The 21,976-nt window shown below is 44.0% G+C and overlaps 2 protein-coding genes across 10 annotated transcripts in view; one reads left to right on the top strand and one right to left on the bottom strand.

Moving 5' to 3' along the window:
• The window catches only part of LOC147134347 (suppressor of cytokine signaling 3-like), a 164,462-nt gene that overhangs the window by 92,160 nt on the left and 50,326 nt on the right, over positions 1-21,976 (top strand). The window lies entirely within an intron of this gene.
• Positions 1-21,976, bottom strand: part of bahcc1a (BAH domain and coiled-coil containing 1a) — a 62,231-nt gene that overhangs the window by 18,994 nt on the left and 21,261 nt on the right. For all 6 annotated transcript variants that reach the window (XM_086054604.1, XM_086054603.1, XM_086054607.1 and 3 more), the window contains exons 3-4: positions 7,377-7,559; positions 77-202 (exon numbers count right to left, since the gene is read on the bottom strand). In XM_086054604.1, the coding sequence (XP_085910730.1) occupies positions 77-202; positions 7,377-7,559 (309 nt within the window). The remainder of the gene's footprint in view (positions 1-76; positions 203-7,376; positions 7,560-21,976) is intronic.

Below are 21,976 nucleotides of genomic sequence, written 5' to 3'. Positions count from 1 at the left end.
TTAGCAATACTATGTTTTATATATTCAATTTACTCATTACATTTGTCTGATTAAATTCTTATCATTTGCAGCTCACCTTTTTGGGTGTCATAGAAACGGTGTTGACCATAGAGAACTCCGCCATTGGCATGGTGATCCAAGTGGCTCATAGGAAGAAAAGTGTGTGCCAGACTCCCTGAGAATCGAGGATACCCTGCAGCGGCTGAAATAGATAGAACAGGAAGGGGTGTAGATAGCAGATAAGACAGGGCAATAAGCACCATGATGCACACCCAATCTCCATAATCCTCCAGGTCCCATGCAGCTGGTGGTGTTCATACGCAAATAAGTAGTGGCTCCGCCTGTCATGTTTGCCTTTCCCGCTTGAATTTAGAATGCAGACAATACGCGATAAGCTCAGGCTTGAGGATGATTGTGATGTCTCTTCAACATATGGCTATTTGTCTTTCATTCTCCCAGAAACACCCGTGACACCTTTCTCCATCTGATTAGAAGGATTTCACATTCTGTTTGCCCTCTACTGACCTGTACCATCTCTTGGATCCTGTATTATATAAATGTGACCCTTGTATTGCTGTGTCCTTGAGGCACTTGAATCCACTAAAGTTCAATCAAAGGCAACTGGACTTTAAGCCTGTTCCTTTTTTAAATCCAGATGGGTTCTTCACTTTGGAATTTCCACTGGACCAGTACTGGTTGATTAAAAATAACCACTCACCAGCACTTCACAGCAAAGAAGTCCCTTGTGATCACCCTCATCTTCAACAACCAAGGAGAAGTCCCCTAACCTATGGTTTAAGGTTTGGGAATTACCAAGAACTTGATGACTGAACCTTCATAGATGTTGATCTGTCAAAAATCTCTTCCTGAAATATGGAATACTTTGTTGGTAAGAGGAGAGTGAAAACATGGTTTGACAGTTAAGGTCATGAGGCCATCACCACGTAAAGACATCGCACCATCCTCATCTTAAAACACAACGCACAGGTATATGGAGGATGGAGGAGGGGAGTATGAGGAAGACCTGCGGGAAACATGGTCGTACAAGCTAAATGAAAGACAGATGTATTTGTGTTGGCAAGTGTGCGGCCTAATCCTGGAAAGCGCAGATGCGGTTCACTTGGCTCTGTGTGTATGCGGCGGCATGCTTTTTTTTCCTCCCCCCCACCCCCCCGCCCCCCCGCAGGAGTGTTAGATGTCTCACTTTTAGCTCTTGGAACAATGGCGACGGTGCTTGTGGTGGCTCCGAATAGGGAGGAGTGTTGTGGTGGGCTAAATGACCTCGTCTCCGAGCAGCCTCTGTGCCCTCCTGTCTTAATTAATGAAATGCGCAGAGAGGGCAAACAGGCCTACAATAACACAGGAGGGGATGTTTTCCACAGAGGGCACCAGGGTGATAATTACACACAGTAGCCTCACTTTCGTTCGCATCTTTTTTCCACCACTTTTACCTCTTTTCCCACATCCCCATTTGTCTCGTTCTCTATCTTCGTTGTCATGATTAATAAGCACATAAATTTATGCCAGTTCATCTACAGAGGAAGGAGGGGGAATCCTTTTGTTGAAGAGAGAGAAATACAGGGAGCTCTTTGCCAAGTCTTTATCCAAGCTGGGAGAGGGGCTTTTTTCAATGTTTTTTTTTTTTTTTTTTATTTTATTTTTTTTAAGAGAGTGAGTGTGACGATTGATGGCGTAATCCCTTTTCACAGCGTGGTCTGGCTGTGCCCGATAATGCCAGCCTGCTCAATTTCAGCATGCCCTCCACTGGGGCGGCAAGTGTGTGGGGAGGGGGGTCTGCTGGGCATGGCGTCGCTCATTCAGCCATTAATCTGGCCAGGACAAGGGAAGATGCTGCTGCTGCTGCTCTTGCTGCAGGCGAGGCAAGAAGGGTGTCAGCGCTGTCTGCTGACTGCACAGCGGCTTCGCTTTCTTTCTCTCCCTCCACAATAAACAAGTCAGCAGCCACAGAGGGGATTTCGCTAAGCGTGCCCTCGTTTTCAACGGGCAGAGCAGGAGGCAGAACTAACAGAGCCCGGGGTGGGGATCTCCAGACGTTCCAAAGGTATTTCTCTCTGCTTGGTGGCTTGAGAGAAACCGAATGACAAGGACAAGGAAGGGCACAGTGAACGACGAACAAATGCAGAGGAAAATTAGGGCCATGTATTAATTCTTGCTTGCTTTCAAATTTGTAATATACAGGTATTTGTTTTTGGTTTTTTTAGATGGCCTTAATTGTCCTTAACCGTTAAAAATACCACAATTTGGCTTGTTGTGTGGAAGCTGACAAGAAAAATGTTAACTGTCGACAGTTTCATTTTGGTCGTTTGCATTCCTAAATTCAGTTTCGACTAGCTCAAATTTGGGGAGATCCAGGTCGTACGAATGATCTTAAGTTCAGTGACCAATTGGAGCAATTCATGTGGAACTTCAGTCAATCAAAGTGCTTTTATATATATATGTAAACAATGTTTAAAAATTTGGCTTCTATAAAGTTGAAGGTATTTGATAAACAGTGGAACCATAAAGGTCAATTGTTGATATACAGTGGTACCATAAAGGCTGATTGTTGATGTATAGTGGAACCATAAAAGTTGATTGTCAATATTCAGTGGAATTATAAAAGCCGATTCTTGATGTACAGTAAAGGTCAAACACAATCTGCTCTGGGATGCTGGTCGACCTCCAATTTATTCACATTACAAAATAATTTTACACCATAGGAAACAATAGAAATTGGAGGAATGTGCTCTCCAAATCATTTCTATTTGTTTGTGCCGCTAACAACGCCAGCATGCTTCAGGAAATCGCCGCAACCATTGGGAGAGAGGGCATGCGGCGAGGAGGAGCGTGCCGGGCCGCCCGTCAGCTCAGCTAATTGAGAAAAAGTGACAGAAGCGTCAAGACAGAGAAAGGGAGGAGAGAAGATGGAAAATGTTTGGAGGAGGAGGGGCAACACGGCGGTGCATCTCTCCAGGTCTGACTAATTGAAAGGAAGGGATGCAAACCAGCTCGGGAGAGTGGGAGAATTAAAGAGGCAGGAGAGGAACAGAGGCGACTTGTGGAGGGGGGGTGGGTGTAGGTTGACATTTTAAATCCCACAAAAGGAGAAAGCGAGCGACTGCTCACAGACGGGAAAGATGGACAACTGAAGATAGGCTTGGAAAGGTGAAAGTAATCCAAAGTGGATTAGACAGGTGTGTGAAGGCAATGGAGTGCGCATCTGTGAAGAGTATGGCGCACGGATTATTGCTGGCAAAAAACGAAGGGGTCGTTTGGATCCAGCTGGCCTGAAGCCTGCAAGGAACCGCAGATTTTGCCTTTGAATTGATTGTCAAACGAAATCTTTGAAAAAGCACATGTATTGCTTTGTTTTTGCCACAATCACACACTGCGCTTCTTCTGTACACCTTTTTCCATTTGTACTTAAAGAGCAAAGAATCAAAACATAAAACAGTGCAAAACGGCTTCCACGCTTGGAGTAGGATGGAAAAAGTGGTGAATAAATCATGACATCAGCCCTTTAAGCGTTTTCCGTACTGAAGGGAAGAAAAAGAAACTGGTGGCAAACAAAAAGAATATCTGATCTGAACGGACTGAATGTGAAACTAATTCATGCAGTAAATTTAAATGATTTATTTTGCTTGCTGCTTCTTCGTAATTGTTCCCATATTTGTCATCGCTGTGGCTTCATTTGATTAATATAACAACCTCTTTTACAATGAGCTAAATATTAGTGCCTGTGATTGGCTGACAACCAGTCCGGGGAGTACCCCGCCTTTCGCCCAAAGTCAGCTGGGATGGATTCCAGCTCACACGCGGCCCTAATGAGGGCAAGTGCTGTAGAAAATGTATGTGTATGTGTGTGTGTAAGGAGATAGACAGAAACGGTTTAATTTCTTTACATCACATTTAATGACATTATTCCTGTATGTTTTTATTGGTGCTTTGGCACCTTGTTGTTCTCCAAGCAAGATGATCTGTTTCCACAGTGCGGGCTATGTCTAACTGTTCAATCAGTTGAAAATCAATAGTATTCATACCTTTTTTGGGTAGGAGGAGGCTACATCCTAATGCGAGCGCTAGCAATGAATCGAGCGTTTGCGCTGTAAATAAAACTCTCTGCTCCACGTTGAGCACGGCCGAGGCCCAAACTGGGCTGCTCTCGCCGTTTCTTTATTTATGTACTTCACGGCCACAACAAAGCAGTTGATGTCACAGTCCACAAGCATATTTTATCGGCTGCGAAACCCCGCAAGCCAACTTATGATTGGCGCCGCATACTGTTTGAGGAATTGTGACCAATAAAGATAAAGTTTATGTTGTGTTCCATCTTGAATCACAGATTGGCCCAAATTCAACAGAGACTTGATGTCTGTTTGGCGATTTTTCTATCGGCTTAAGCAACCCATGTGCAGACATGTTCATAATTTTGTCATCTTTTATGCATCCTGGGTGCATTCCACATTTATAACTCACATATATTCCATAGTGTATAACTTTTATTTCTTTCTGGCTCAGCACGGGTGGCACCCTAGCGCCATTCTGACGTTACTGTTTTTAATAAACAGTCAATAAATCCACTCAAAAAACATTAGGGTTTCTCATGCACATCTGCACTAAATGAAATCTTTTAACATCTCTACATTTCTGATACATCTTATTTATAGTCGAGAGGCCCGAACTGGGGATGTTTTTGTGACTCCTATCTTGAGCAAGTACGCTTGCACTTGCTTATAAGAAGCCCTTTACAGGAAAAAAAAAAAAAAAAGTTCCAGGGAATATTATTAAAGTGACACCCACATCAGTGTCTTGATGGTAGGGGTTCTGCTGATACCCAGAGACAGAAGGCGTGATTGTGTGGTAATTGTTCTGTTCTTCGTTTTGATGACTTGCTTTTTATGCAAAACACAGCAAAAGACAATATGCAATTATCTTGAGGAGAGAACAGCTGAATGCGGCTGATGAACAGTCTGGATTCAATCATACACTTAGTGCGTTATATGCTATTAAACCGCAATACAGATAATGGCCTCCATTGCCTACCGAGTAATAATGCTGCTCGTAATCACCTCCATTACTTTTATTAGGCTTGGCATTATCATCATCATTCTTATTAATATTAGTCTGCGTTTCCACAATAATCCAAAATCTTGGGACAATCAAACAATGGAAAGAAACACTCAAGTTCACCATTTCAGTTTTGAGAGAAAATACTTTGGATAGTACGGATGCGCTGGCTAAGGATTCGCTACGGCGCTTAACTACAGTAACAGCACTATAATATGTTTTAATACACACACGCATTGTGTTCAGAAATTCAGTGTATTTAAATTTTCCAATCGTTATAATAGCCTTTATTTCCATACATGCTATTGCATTGGGAAAGTGATTTGAAATGTTGCTTTCCTGTGAATCAGTGAACAATATTTACATGTTTCTGAAAATGCCAGCGCGTTAGGCTAGTGGTTAGCATGTTGTGGAGTTAGCCTGTCCTCTTACGAGCGTGCATTGCTTTTCGCCTCTCGTATTCCAGCTTCCTCCTGTATGCATGTTAGGTTAATTGAAGACTAAATTGTCCACAGCTGTGAGTGTGTGTGGCTTACATATATCGTGTCTGTCAAACAGTCACCCGATTCCCCGCTTTCCCAGCTGCTCAGAAACTACCGGGGGAATGCTAGGTGGTAAGCTAACTTGCTAACTGGCTATCTAGCACGACTAAACACTGTCCACGGTGCAGAGCCGCTCTTCGAAGTCACTAATCCTAGCTTCCATGGCGGTGAATAAGATGCACTTCTGGCAGGTATCAGTATCTCAAAAAGAGAACAAGCATTAGCTGATTACACGACACCACAAGCAATAAGAAAAAACATAAGACGGAGTAGTCATGCGAGACGCTAAGCTAATGTGAAATGAGTCGCAAAATACCCATAAGTGCTTAAGTGTATAATACACTTTTAACAGAAGTCTGGCTGGAAATGTGTTAAGGCAGAGAGCAATAAACTACGAACAGCAAATTAGCTGGTAAATTAATGATTCTAAAAAGAAAATAATTTAACAGCTTCACAGCAAGCACGTTTTGTTTTTTTGGGGGTTTTTTTTCAAATGAATGAGGATAAGCACTATAGTAAATGGGTGGATGGGCGGTTCCTGAGAACCGCTTCACATCTGTGTTGCATGGAGGCAATCAACTTCTGGCATAAGTGGAGTAAAAGCTATTATAAGAGTTTTGGGCTCCCCTCTTTGTTAAGCACACTGCTATTATATCAAACATACATGTCACTTATGTGGGCTGCCACTGATCAGCGACCACATCTCCCCATTCAGATAATTAAATATAATTAAAAGCATGATGACTGATATACTACTAACTCACAGACTGTGTAAGTAAGTTGCTCCATGATCACGTAATTATCAACAGATTGGCGACTATGTAGTAGTCACCGAAAGGCAATAGAAATACAGCGGAACCAACAGATTTGAAAGCCAAATAAGGTTTAAACAACGTGGCACTCTAAAGTTACATCAAAGTAGGATACCAGTTTGTGATATATGGCTAAAACTGAAGTATGACAACATAAACATTACAAGGGAGAACGGAATGTACGCTATAGCTACTGTTTTTAGCCTTAATGTGAAGAGACTATCCTCCCAGGCTCAACCAGTAAGTCTTGCTTGGCACTTTTGTAGTTCATGGTGTATACATACACAGTTAATTATTTTTAACTTAAATAAACTATAGACAGCAGGTTTTCCACACTTTTATAAGAATTTTAAAACCACTTCCACTTATTTCCATCCATGCAACCACATCCATTTTTTTGTAGTGTTTGTCGTCATTAGGGTCACGGGACAGGCACCTATGGACAATTTAGAGCAGCTCGCTATTGAAAATGTTGAATTCCCAGAATACTTGAACGGTGTTAAATAGAGAGCATGTGTTTTCATTTGTCTGACTTTGCACGTGTGACGTGTGTGTGACCCGATTTTGGCTTTTTGGTGCCGAGCGTTGGGAGGGACACCAGGCAAACCTTTTTATTGGCCCAAATTTACGAGTGCTGCTCCAAAGGCGTTCCGGCTGACGCGCTGCGAGTACCGCAAGATTCCCTGGCTGAACTTTTGACTCTTGTGTCCCTGGCCAGAAACTGTGGCACAAGTGTTCCGTCCCAAACATGCTGGGCCCCTTGCCTATTTTGGTGCCTAAATAAAAGGGCGGAAGCCGGCCCGATTACAAGATGTGCTAGGTTTAAAAAAAAACACACACACACACACACACACCAAAAAAAACAAGCGTAGCCTAAAAATAAAGAACAATGGCACCCACTAGGATTGAGGGTGGTGGGGTGTGTGTGTTTTATGCACGTGTGCTTATGAGATACCTTCATGCGAATGGGAGAACCAGATTTGCGATGCGCTGGAATGGGGTCCGCCCCGGAAGGAGGGCGAGGAAGGCGAGGAGGGCGGCCGGGAATGGTGAGACGGGTGGGAAGGGGGCGAGCCCAGACTGCTGGCCAGAAAGGTCCCCATGAAGGAGGCGGAGGAATTTCCCATCAATCCACTGCCTGTACGAAGGAGACAAAACAGAGTCTTTGATTCGTTGTCAATCGGCGAACGGAGCTAGAAACATCTGCCATGTCTGTCAACCTTTTTGTGGAAGAGGAAACAAATGGTTTGACCATTTATGGGCATACATGTGTAACAGAAAAACGGCTGTATAAAAAGGACAGTGTTGCTTTGAGATTTCCTCCGTACAGTAATCCCCGCTATTTGAGCGACTAGCTAAAACTTTTAATAATTGATGCCTCCCAAAATGTTCTGAATCGTAATACTTTGACGTGTAAATAAACCAAGAACAACAAATGAATATACAGTATACTAATATAGCCTAATATCATTAGTTACAAAATATAATGCCCCGACAAGTACAAATGGTAAGAAAACAAACCCATAAGCGCATCCATACACAAGCTGCCGATGGCCACAACTCACACTGAAGCACTCAACACACAACCCTACACACTTATTCACCGACGCCCACATCACTCACCAGTTCAGGTCCCACTTTTTAAAGCCATACACACTCAAAGTCACATTAATACCACGGTGCAATATGAGGATGTGATCTCAGATGAACAGAGACTAATGAAAACGAATGGAAGCCAGCTTCAGTTGAGGCGAGGTCTCTGATTGGATACTGGCCTGTATTGCACATAATACTTTGATATTGTGCCCAGTAGGAGAGAGAAAACATACTTCCTTGACGCCATTTCCCATCAAGAGAGGCCTTTGGCACCACAAGCATTAAAAGAAATAAGAATAGGGGGATTTTTTTAGGGATTTTTAGAGATTTTTACCGAATATCGAACCACGACTAGACGGGGTAATACTGTTCTTCAGCTGGTATGCTGAGTGGAAGGAGACCATTTGTCAGGAGAGACGCACGAAAATCAAATTCTACATGTGAATTCAGTCGCTGACTGGCTTCCAATGCGTAATAATTAAGCGTGGCAGATTTGAACGCTGCCCTGGGGAAAGAGGTGAATGAACGCACCACAATGCGTGTGTGCGTGTGTGATGAGAGCGTAACACTCTCATGCTCACTGACACAAGAGTCGTGGTCCTCTCTCCTCTCAACCCGCCGCTCCGTGTGGGCACACAAAGGTCTCATCTCGCAGCTGAGCACACACTTTTCCAGGCTCGCTCCCTCTTGCTCTCACACACTTTCGCCTCTGTTCCCCAGTGTGCCCCACACACACACGTACTCGCACACACCCACACACACACACACTTATTCCTTCCATTATCTCTCACTGCTCAGTTCCACTTCTCTCATCTTCAGATTTCACAGCGGGAATCAGACCATCCCACCCTTTTTTTTTTTACTTTAGTTAAATTTAGACGTTTTTCTTGGTCCCATCTCAATAAGCAGAAATACACTTGTGGTGGTATGTAATAAGCATTCTCGTCTCTCAGAGCCCAAGTTATGTCATCCTAAAGTCGACTATGCCTTAATGAAGCAATTCCCAGTACACAAATTTGTTTCCGCCAAGGGATCCAAATGCACTAAAATACATCTATTGCCATAACATCGACTAAACTGGACCTAAATTAATGATAAGGCAACAGATGTGTGTACTTGTTTTTGTCAGCAACTTAACTTTGAGCATTTTACTCTATGACCCAATTAAAAACGTTTGTGAACCCCTTAGAAGTTTTGGAATTGATATTAGTACTTTTGACATATACAATTTCTATTAAACCAATCACATATAATTTTAAAGAAAGACTTATCGTTTTTTTTCTGACAACAGTCACTCTGCAATACACAGTTCATTTCAAAAAACGTTCTGCTAACCATACATGCCATTTCTTTTCTAATAGTAGAACGGCCACAAGAGGGTGCCAGTGGCTGGTACCAGCAGCTTTCGCAAGAAATCGATACCTTGATATAAGGCCAGTACCGTCCCGATACCGCTACCTGGTATCGGCACTCACCCGCCGCTAGTTAACCATCCTGCGAGTGTGGCCCGAAGCTCATTTTTACGGAATGTAATGCAAATCCAGAGGGCACCAAAACAAAAACATGAAAGACCTCATCAGCATCGTGCTGTGTTGCGGTTTCTTGTGCCGTAGTACTTTTTCCTCTGTAGCTTCTGCTTTACAATTACATTACCTCTTGTTCCACTGGTGAGAAATAACTGTGTCCCAGTTCCTTACGTTTCTGATGCTTAGCATCACATTAGGCCTTGTTCTCCACCATAATGATTGCAGCAAAGAAATCTGTCCCTCGCTGCTGGAACTATGTGTTTAACAAGACTGCGATGAGTAATTGACCATTTGTAGCAATGCTGAACATGGACGGTACTGTGGGACTGATTGTCTATTATGCATTGCTGTCCAAGCCGGGGAAAACACACTCATTAACCAATGCTTAAATTGCTTTGCCATTATTTGCCCACTACCCCCACCCGAGTCGCACCATCGTGAAGTGTCATGCTTATGTATGAAGACAGCACTCATGCGCACGTTTGTATCCTGCATTGTGTTGTAAATGTTATGTGTAAATCATTGTGGAACCCAAGTAGGCAGCTTCACACGAATCCACAATTTTCATTGCATTACATCTGATTTCCATCTAAAGGAACACACACAAATCTGAATCTCAATTAAAATCTCAATTACATTGCATTGAAAAAGAAGCATTATTTGTCCGCACGGAGCTATTAAATAATCTACCGTAAATTAAAGTAATGGATTTTTAATTCATGTATTTATGGAGCATCCTGGGTTTTGTTTTCCTGGCAAGGACAGCAGAAATTCCATGTTTAAATCCCTATCCACTACTGTATTTTAAGAAAATATATTTTTTACATAGAACACAGCAAAGGGAAGGCTCCTGTGCTTTCACACAGACATGACATCTATGAATTAGATAGCTAGATGAAAGAGCGCATAACCATTGTGCTTTCAACACGAGTGTCTTGTGTGAAACTCTGCACTCCATTCTTACGATTTACCATTTGATCATTCATTCAAGGGGAAACATTGACGCAGAGACTTGGGGTTGTTTTATACATAACAAACCCGGACAATTCAGTCTTTAACATACTGCAGAAAAAGGGGCTACTGTTTTATCATTGTTTTGTGATATTCAGCCACGCTGGAATCGGTGTTGAAGTGACGGGAGGCATTGTGTGGCAGCCTGCTGACACGCTACAATGTCGTAGCCTGTCTGGTTTGTACCCCCACCTTATCGCCTCCATCTCTGGTGCCACCTCAAATCACCCGAGTGCCTGCGGTAAAGCCCTGTCACAGCTCCAAAGAAGACAAGGGTGGGGGTTGAGGACAGTGGGGGATGGATTGTTGCCAGCAGGGTTGGCAGGCACACATCCAGCTCGCATCATCCGGACACCCACAACTGCCGTACGACGCTGCCATCGACCATATATACACTATCCTGCCCTGTTTTCTGCTTATTTCCCCTCGAGGTACCCAAGGCAAGCCTCCTCAGTGCCTCCGGCTCACATAAATCAGCTAATCCTCTTGCATTATTAACAGCCTCGCCCCGGAGAGAAAGAAGGGGTTAGAGAGACATCGGGAGTGACAGCAAGGCCTTTTTTGTGCACAGCGACAGAGAAAGGTGTCTCTGCAAGGATGACAAGGGAGAAAACATAGAAAAGGAGTGTCTGGATGTCAAGCAAGAAGACATTTGTGGAGGAGCAGTACTTGATAGAAAACCTCCCTTTTCTCAGCACCAGATCAGACCTTGCAATAATCCATTCTGTTGTGACACCATGTCCTCAAATTGGGAATGCTAGAAGGTCCAAGTTCTGGTCTTCTTGAATCCTCATCACGCTTCTTAGTCCTATAAGGTCTGCTTCGTTCTGTGACAACATGAAGCGTAATGAATCGGAGGTGTTGCTGAGAGAGTGCATGTTGTGAAAATGGTCTGGTGTGTGGAAGTCAGTTTGGGAGCCATTCGAAGCGTGGAAGATCCGGGGTTATTGGAGGTCATCAGAACATCAGCGCGTTTACGTTCCACATCTGCTTTGCACATTTGTTTGCTTAGCAAGCTTAATAAGGAGCCCGCCTACACCGAGTCAGCACCATGTTGATGTTCGGTCTATATTCAGCTCCAGTTCTTGAGTGGTGCCAGCGGAGCACTTGTATAGGCACTGATTTGGTGCTCTTCCCTCATACCGATGGAGATTAATCCCATTAGGGAATTTAGGGAGAAGGGAGCATTTCATGGGCTGTACACACCTCCCCGTGTGTGAGCCATCCTAAATCAAATGTGCAACACACATGTCTGGAGGTGGAGTTGTTAACTGGATGTATAGGGACAATGAAGCTCAGTTTGTTCCCAACTGCAGCATCACACATATTCATAAGGAGATGGACTGGAGGCCCCCATGGACAGCTCGGAGTGAGCAGCAGGCAGGGAGGATAAAGGCCCCGTTGTCATGGGAACACAAGAGAACCAGAGCTTGAGGCAAGGAGACTGAGTGCTCGCCGTTAAAGCAGCAGAGGGGTGATGTATTTGGTCAGTGCTATGTCTACCTTAAAGCCCACCAAAGAGACCCTGTTTCCTCTCATTGCTTGCATACTCTTTCCTCCTAATTTTAATCTAGTTTCAATCGGAGGGTTTCAGGGACAAAGACGTCGTAATCATTGTTCTGCTTTGGTCACTAATCAGCTTTGATGAGCATTTTCGCCCATTAATCTAACTGTGAGGTGAGATTACTAATGTTTTTTTTCTGTCTTAAGGAATTATACAATAATAGGATGTAGAACGATTCCTGTGGGCAAACGGCTAAAAAGACAACAAGCAACCACCCACAATTTGTTTTTGATATTGGGAATCTGATCAAAATGTGCACATACTGTAGCGCCTCTAAATGCATGTATAAAAATTAGGGAAAATGGTTTGTTTGCATATTGAGCCAAACCATTGTCTCTTCTGCAATATGGACACCTGAGGGACAATGGCGTTTTACAAAACAATCAGAGATGTGATGTTGACAAGAGATGAGTAGTAGTAGTAATAGTCAGTCAAACAAGACCAAAGCCAAGGTTGAATCTTGAGAAATTGTCCACGTCGATATACCCAACTGCTACATATGCTTGGATTTCATTCTGTATTAATAAGCATAGTTATAAAAGTTACAAAATCCTTCCAGAAAGCTCAACTTTTATTCAGCTATTTGCACTACATTTGAATGAGTTTATTCTTGGCCCATGCACCACCCATCCACAAAGTTTCATGAAAATCTGTTAAGTGGAGGTTGCAAAATCCTGCCTACTAACAATCTAAAAGTCAAAGGTTTCAAGGCTCTTTACAGCTCATCTCCCATATCCACTCTCTATAACATCCTATGACATTTTCTTTTCCTACTTCTTGTATCTCATGAACTGATAAAATCATCTCTTTAACATTATACGACAAAGCAAGACAACATGCCAGAAAAGCTGTGTTCGATATTTGAGCTGTGCTACTGCCAATAAGGATGGGACTCATCAAGTCCCCGGCCTATCAAATGGATTAGCTTCTCTTTTTAAGAGTCACACAAAAATTAAGACTGAAAAATGTTTACTTACCAAGTAAAAACATCATGAAGGCTTTGTCAGTTTCTCCCCAGACTCACAGTGTGTTACTAATGTAACTTCCTTTCAGTGTAGTCCTCGTTGCTTGCCCGAGTGTTCAGACGTCAAAAATTTTCCACTTCTACCTCATGTTCCTTAATCAGTGCAACATTTTTGGACACCAGGAACCGGATGGAACTGGGCAACAACTGCACACATCGGTGGCCTCAGACAGACTGTATACACCACTAAGCAGGGCCGCTGACTAACCCAACATCGACTTCCTCACAATAAAACACTCAGGGAATTTGAAATGGCTACTCAAGTGGGGGGGTGGATTTCCTTCGAACAGTCATCTTGAAAACATTAACTCAATTGGTAGCCAGATTGCTTCGCACATTTGCCACAGACGTCTTTGTTCTAGTATCTCCAGCCTTGTTTTATCCAGTTTGGTTCTGTATGCTACAGTCAACATTTGTAAGTAGTACAAAGTTGTATCCGTGCACTACCAGCTTTTGGCACCCTTATCTAAGGGGTACCGACCACACGAGCAGTGTTGGTGGGCTAAACACACGACTTACCATCGACAACAAAGATAATGTGTTCTGCTAGGTGACCTTCAGGTCCTTTGCTATGTTATTTACATAGCAGAAACAGCTATCGCCACCCCCCTACAGCCCCTATGTTGGAAACACGAGCCAGATCGCAGTTTGCCATTTCAAAAAGTTGAACTTAACTGTGTGGAAGGGTAAAAACCTTTCAACCCTACTTCACACCCCTGATGTGTTTTGGGATTGGATGGCAGCATCATGAGCAAAAAAGAGGGCTGAACGTAAGAAGAGAGTCCTACTTCTTCTGTTGGAGGCTCGTCCATACTCAAGTGAGCGAGCAGGCGCTCCAGTCCTGGAACTGGGCCCGGTGCAAGGGTGGGGGAAAGTGCCAGCAGCGCACGCCTCCGACACTCTCCACTCTGCATGCCTGTGGACTGAGTTTAGTGGATGTGGTCAGCGTATGCGGGGGTGGAGTAGAAACAGGAGAAACAATTGGAAGAATAGATGGTTGAGGAAAGTGAGAGAGATTTTCTGTAGGACACGGGGAAACATCCAGATGATGGGCAAGGGCGAGAGCTGAGCCAAGTGGAGATAGTGGTGTCAGGGACTTATAGGGACTTGTGTGTATGGAGTGCTTCTTTGGTCAGCTACTCTCTTGTGATTAATGGCAAGTGAAAGGCATGCTGAGATTGTTTTTCCCCTCTACCTGAAGCATCATACATATACAATTGAAAAATGCCTCAAAAGGTTGTGCTGAATCATCATATCGAAAAGACAAGGACGAGATATGTCCTTGCGAAGGTAGCAATAGGGAAAACAAGTTGGAAGTGATCTTCTTTAGGTTAGGATGGTCTCTATTTTACCAGAAAGAAGCATTTTTTAAAGCTTTTTTTTTCCCAACCCGTGCAAAGGTTTGAGACGCTGAATGATATCTGATTTTGTTTTTCTTCTCACTTTTCTATGGTTACTTCAACAGTTAAGGGGCGTCTTCTGTCTCTTTCCTTTTCCATGGCTCCGCTTGTTATTTTCGGCTGGTACTGTTGCCTGTTCGCAGCCAAGTCCATTTTCCATGTGGCGCTCAAATTCTGAGAATCACAGCAAAAAGAGTAAGTGTTCCCACAGCATCAGTGTTGCCATGGACCAGGCCATCATTTTAGAAAGGCTGAATTTGAGTCGGGATGACAGGGTAATCCAGGGTCAGAGGATGTTTTGTAAATCTGCTGGAGAGGAAAGTGCTTTTCTATATCGCATATCATGTCCAAGGTCGCACGTGAGTTGGAGCCTATCCCTGCTGACCTTGGGCATGACAAAAGGGAGATCCTGGACTCGTCATCAGTCATTCACTGGGTACATATATAGACGGACAAACATTTACACTCAGATTTACACCTTTGGGCAATTCAGTCTTCCGATTTCAGACTGTGGGGAAAAACTTGCAATTCCATGCAGAAAGGTCCAAGATGATGTTAACCCAGAACCTTTAATTGTGGGGAAGACTGTGGACTGTAATACTTATCAATATCATAGGCTTCAAATTTGGTAAACTAGGGTTGTTGTGGCAATGATCGACCCAGTTTTTATTCCAAGCCACTTATCTATTGGCAGGTGATTTTTTTTTTTTTTCTTTTTTTTTTTTTAACATAAGTGCAGTTTTAGCTTGTCTCTTTGTGACTGATGTTGAGTGGTGCGTGAGAAAAGGTAGTAATGTGTTGAGTCATTGGCCTCAATTGAAGAGAACAAGTAGACATTCCACGCTGGGACAGAGGAGGGAGTGGGAGGACAGATTCGAAACAGCAACAGGATGAGACCAGGACAAGGCCCATTACCTCCTTTTTTACACCAACCACCCACACTTGTACACTCAAACTTCCCACACCCACCGCACGGATTTGGTTTAATAGCTCAGGCAAGAAAAGCAAGGTCCCCACAGAGAGTCGTGTAACGGTGCCTTCATGAGAATGTTTATGATGTCACAGGAAGTAGATATTAAAGCAGACCTGGGTGCTATCCTTGGTCAAAGCTCATTACAGATTGTTTACTCTCCAAGCACCTTAGTTCCATTGTACTTTATTAACCCACTCCCACCCCGCACTGTCTATTAAAGCCAATCTAAAGTGTCTGTCTCTTGGTTAAGATAATATACAAGAAGCCTGGCTTGCAAGGCCGGTCTCACGTTGCTTCCTCTTTGTATGCAGAGCAGTTCCACACCTCCTCAAGGAAAGCCATTTGCTACCTGTCCAAACGTTTGTCGAGCGGGCTTGTTAACTGACCTATTGTAACACGAGACGCTTTCAGAGCCCTTTCCTACGTTCCGGATCGTTATTCCCGAGGCATAAAATCACCATTATCATAGTGGAGCTCATCCATCTCACGCACGCATGCTAAACATCCGCTTTTAAAATTGTGATTTCTTTCTTCCTCTTCCCCCCTACACACACACTCTTTCACACACACACATGCAGACGGCAACACACCCAAACATAAAGACGCCCACAGCTGCACCAGGCCATCTCTCTAACAATCCAATCTGTTTTCTTTCCCATGATGTTTCCCATTGGCACAGGGAGGAGAAAATCTGATTTACTCCCCCACAGGGCCAATGCAGTTGCACTGATATGGAAAATGATTTCAGAGCTGCTTCAGCCCATAAACATTATTTTGGTTTCCCCCTGTTAATGACACATTTCTTCCCAGCATTGTAGTAGTGATGAGTGTTTAGAGAGGAAGTGGGGAGGAATCCTCCGGGGCTGCACAAACATCGGGGGAGTCCTTCACCCTTCAGACTGTTCACTGACATCCAAGACTTCTCTCACCCTGTTTTTCATCCACACACACACATACAGTTAATCAAGCTTGCAGGAACCTAAATTGCCACGGCCTTCAGATAAAAGCCCCCCACCATCCCCCCCGCCCCCCCAAGAACCGATTCAAAAAAAGGATTTCTCACCTCACGCTCTCTCTGGAGCTGTCAGCCTGCTTCCTAATACATTGCATTTGGCTTCAGGGCTCAAATCAGCCCGGCTACAATTGTGTCATACAGACCACAAATCTTTTTATTGGTGTAATGCGGCAAGCACAGCAACTCCCCTCTTGAACGCTGGGATAAAATGCACACTCGTTGGGGCGAAGTCACAAACACTCTGCCCGAGGCATATTGTCAACAAGAGAGACAACGCTGTAGCCTCGAGTCCAAAATGCAATGTTATAAAGAGACTCCAGTGATCCGATGGCGGGGCACTAAACCTTGCATTTGGCACCCATTAAAACCCATCTGCAGGACCAAATATGAAGGCTGAACAGGAAACAGCCATTTTAGATCCCAAAATGGTCTTACCATTGTTCTACCTTCCACTGGAGATATCATTAGAAAAAGTCGAGATATTTTGATGTCTATATATTCACGGCTTTTATGTTCAGACTCGATGTTACCAACCAGTTGATACACAGGAAAAGTCCATTTGTAGGGGATTGTGCGACTTTTCGACTTCACAAACGGGGGAAACAATGGTTCGCGCAGTGGCATAAGAATACTTTGTCACGAGGGCAAAGAACAAATTCTGGTTACGCCACTGTCGGTTGAATAAAACTCCATCACAAACCGGGGAACTTCTCTAAATTCAATGGTTTTATGTTTGTACTGGATGTTTCCGTTGTCCAGCCAGATTTGACACAGAACACATTCCTAATATTCTTAGGAGTGAAAAAACTGTATAATGTAGAAACAATTAAACGCCAACTTGACTCTTAAAAACCAAGGTGAATTGTGAAGCTGGTTAGCGTTGTGGAAGAGCCTTATGCTTATCCAATTTTCAACAGCCTCTTTGGGGAAAAAGTGTAAAAAGACAAAACAAAACAAAAAAACATTCCACCTAAACTAAGTGACTCAGCTCATGGTGACACTTGAGTCTTACATCTTACTATTTAATGAAACTTCCAGTATCTATTCCTCTTCTTTTCAAATATAGAAAAAATGACATTGTTTGAAGATTTGATGCTCCCTGAACTGAGCTACTGTGACATCTAATGTGTGTCAGAAAGGTTTCTGGTGTGGTGTCATTGTTCTCTTGTTCCACTGGAAATATCATTAGAGAAAGTTGTGGGTGTTTTGATGTCAACCGTATGGTACCCTTGGTTTTCGCTTCGGACTGAATCCGTTTATGCCGCCAGGTGATGTGTACACGGTAGATTAAAACACACACTCCGCACTATTTCTCCAAATGAGTCCCCTGTTAAGTTTTGAACGTAATTGGTTAATTGGGATGTGGTTTCACTGAGCAGGTTTCCCCCTCACTGGGGGTGATCATACGGCTCCCATGCTGGCACAGTCTTTCTGTCGCGATGAGGGGTAATGGCGGCGTACAGGAGGCAGTAAAAAAAAGGATTTGAGTGTTGTTTTTTTTCGAGATGGCTCCCTCGCACCGCACATATGCTCGTGCCACATCAAAGTGGCTCTTTGGCGACGGCGTCCTGGGTGGTCTGGCCTCCCTCTCTGGTGGATGGTTCTGCTTTTGCAAAGGCTGAGCGCGGCTGTGGATGGATGGTACCCTTGCGCCGCAATCTCGTGTCTTTTGTCAATCTCGGAAGTCAGCTTGCTTTGTCGAGAGTGGGATGAATGCACAATCAACACCATTGCTGTCATATTGCTTAAGATTTGATGGTTAACCAGCACCACATAAATTCACCAGCATCTTGATTCCGCTGCAGGTTTCTGGACGTCTTTCCTCTTTATGCTTTCATCCCCTTTTTCCTCACCCTTTTCATCATCCCCCCTACTGTTCAACGCATATTCCTTCACTTCCTCATAACCTTGATCGCTTCCCTCAGCTGCCATCAAGTATGTGCTTCAAAGTGGCCTTCTTTGTTCAGGTTTTAAACACTTTCTCGACATCCGGTTTGTGCTGCTCTTGTTTGTCCATCAGTTTTCCCTGTGAGGATAATAAATGTCTTTGTTATGACGAGTCAAACCTTCGACTCCCCATACCCTCGATCGTAAATCATCATCTTAGCGTGATACCATCAACCAGAAATTGCCGGAATGTCCTCTCCTTTCTAGTCCTTTGAATCTCCCTCCCTCACACATCCATCAGTGACTCTGTCTTTTAGGTCACGAGCTGGACATTTGGGACTCATTTGAAGTCCACGCTTTGCTCCCTTCCTCTCGGTTTCTGTCCCCATTTGCCCTTAATATGATCAAGTCTGGGAGTGTACTGTATGTGCAAGAGAAAACAGAACCCTGGCTTCTCTCCATCTGATGTGCCCTGTCGAGGCGCAGAGACGGAACAAAGAAGATAAGAGAGCTAAAAGCCACCGAGCAGCCAGCCCAAGGTCGTGCGGATGCCCTCGGTGTAATTTGAGTTCACGCAAAGAACAAAAGAGAAATATTTAACTCTTCTAGCTTCTTGATAAGCTTCAGACAAAAGGAGAGGCGGTGCTGCAAAGCCAAGGCCATATCGTGCGTCGAGTTACCTTGTGAGGAGCACTTGTGCGTCTCTTTCTGCGACAGTACTCCAGCCAAGCCACTCCTGCGGCCTACACTTGAAGTGCATACAAGGTCATCCAAATCACACATTAAAATCTTTTTTAGAAAAGAAAACATTCATCCGGCAATGTGGGGTTGAGTTATATCTCGCGCCAGCATGACATCTGCGGGAGCATATTGGATGAGGGAGTTGGTAAAAATTAGCGTCCTTTCCATTTGTACAGATAAAGAGGCCAGCGTCACAGATGATTTTAAAACAGAGACATGGAGACGTCATAAAAAGATCCCCAGCTGGTTAGACTGATTTGCGCTTTAACGGCCAAGAGTGGGAGACTGGCGGGGAGCAGGGTCAAAGTCTGGAAAAGGGATTGTGATCAACTGCACGTGGCTACTTTGTATAGCCAGTCAGCTGCACAGCTACCATTTCAGTCATCTTTTTTGATCAGTCCTATGTCCTGCACCTCCCTCTCCGAGACAGTAGTGGGGAGGTGGGCCGTGTTCCAGCATCTGTTTGCAGCTGCTTGCTTTGATTGCTTGTTCGTTAACATTAATTTCTAAAGTTTGCAGCGAGACAGACTCGCTGAAAAGATAATAAGCCGATCCACCACATCAGTACTTCCACTTGGATCTAAATTTAAATATCACTACACTAAACACACATTAGTCTTAACACTTTTGACACAATAAGGCACAATAGATGGTGGCCAAAAAACATTCAAAATGTGCTAGCCAACAGTAAACGCCTCAATTTAAAGAAATTTTATTGCTGGAAACAGCCGATGACACTTAACTTTTACGTTGAACAAGGAAGGTACGGTACAGGTAGAAAAATACACTAAATCTTACAAGGAATGACAAGGTGTATGATGCATGTAGCGGACCACTAATGATAGTAAAATGTATAAACAAAAGACCCTACCTTTACTTTGATAACGAGGCAAGACCATGGCTTTGACCGTACGTCCACTTACTTCACTTTACTTCCTTTATTTCTTTTATCTCTCATTTTCTGAACATCCCTGAAGTGAGCTCGTGCTATGTACATTTTGTGCGAAGTTCAAAATTGTATGATCTCAGGAGCGTTTAGCTTTAGTGGCTGGAGATCCGGTTCTAGCACAATTGTATGGTAATAGGCATGATAAAACAAGCGATAGATGTGGAACTAGAGGGAGGAAGCACATTTCCAGTGAGTGCCAGCAGCTTTCAACGGGTTATCACAATGCAAACAATGCAGTCAGAGGCCACGATGGTGGAGGGAGAGGATGAGGCGGGGGAGGGGATGAAGAGGAACAGAAGAGATGAATAAAGAGGAGTTTCTACTACGGCGATGAGTACAAGAGCGACCGCTGACATGTTTTGACACTGAAATATAAGCATTTGACACAGGTACTTGAACGTGGCTTTGATACACAAACCAGTGCCGTCTTCCTGTACTCTTGTCTGTGACCAGGCTGAGCGGAGTGGGACCTTCACCCAGTTACCAAGACCCTAAACGCTCCATTGATTTGAGGAGCTCACAGTGTGAGAGCATGAAAAGCCTGTGCTCGTCCTGGCTTGATTGCATTTTTGAATCCACGCGGAGCTTTGCAATACCATGAGACGCATTCCCTTATGGTGTGCATGATGGTTTTTCTTACTGTATTTGTTCTGGCACCGTTTTCTATTGTGGGGTCGGGCTTTGCACTCCCCAGATAAGAGAGCAGTTATGTCAACAGTGGGTGCTGTGAAATAGGCCGCCTGGTCATGTTGACATTCTACAACATTGCTTATTTACCCTGACCACAGCCATCAATGTAGCCTCTCGAGCTCTAATGACCAGATGACTTTTGGCGAGGAGCCCCCTTCTGGCTCTAACCGGTAGTATATTTCTGCGTGGCAGATGAACTAGGACCTTTTGGAAAAATTTGGCTTGTCTAGTCTATGGGAACTTGTGCCCAATTTTGGTTCGTGTGAATCTTTTTCTGTGACGAAAGACAATCTTGCTAGGGAGGTATTATTCTTGTGAGACTCAGGAACCTTTGGGGCAGGGTATACAGTGCTGAATGAACGTACTGTATCTGATTGGATGACTATTTGCCGTTTTGTTTTTCCTTGTTTTGTTTCCCCATCGGTCAAGTTTGGAAAGTCAACAGCTGTTTGCAAAGTTTCTGGAACATTAGGTGTGAGTGCACTTATAATATGGGGATGGGAAGACCAATGATCCCGGCCCACCCCCAACCACCCCCAAAAATAATTCAAACCCCACACAGGTGGAACCTGCAACAGCATGAGTGTGCATACTGAGCTGAGCATGACTGTAAAGGACCAGTGGAGCGGCATAATTAGAGCACGAAGGGAAGCGGGTTAATTGACTTCTTTGAGAAAGAGCCTGATTTCTATCAGCCAGTCCCATAATTATCTTAGCCTTCTGAGCTTTCATTAAGCCCCCCTCCCTGATTTATCTCTCACTTGCCCACTCCACCCCACCCTCCCCCCTTCCCTACCCCCAGCTTTGAAGGAGGCAAAACCCAAGCCGCCCCTGCCGTGCCCTCAGCAGGCCCGTGAAGACTGAGGCAGATTTACGGCCAGCACCTGAGCGAGTAAGGTGCACAGAGGCACATAAACACACCAGGATTGCACAATCACGCACACTAGGCTCCAGACTGCTGCTGACCTCGCCAGGACCTCTGTGTGCTAATGTATTGACGAGCAGCTATTAGCAGCAGAGCTATATACAGTGCATACGCTGGAAGTATTTCAGCACCAGGCCATTCTAATGAAATGAAGATCGAAGAAAAAAAGATGCATTTTGTAGCTGGTTCTCTAGTGGGACTGTGGAATTTTCCAGATGTCATAGACCACCACAACTTTTCTACTTTATCCCAAG

The sequence above is a fragment of the Filicampus tigris genome, chromosome 16 (assembly GCF_054856515.1).
Source record: "Filicampus tigris isolate MCC_2025a chromosome 16, RoL_Ftig_1.0, whole genome shotgun sequence".
NCBI classification, from domain to species: domain Eukaryota; kingdom Metazoa; phylum Chordata; class Actinopteri; order Syngnathiformes; family Syngnathidae; genus Filicampus; species Filicampus tigris.
Note: the sequence above shows the minus strand (reverse complement) of the source record. Positions and strands in the feature narration are given on the sequence as shown.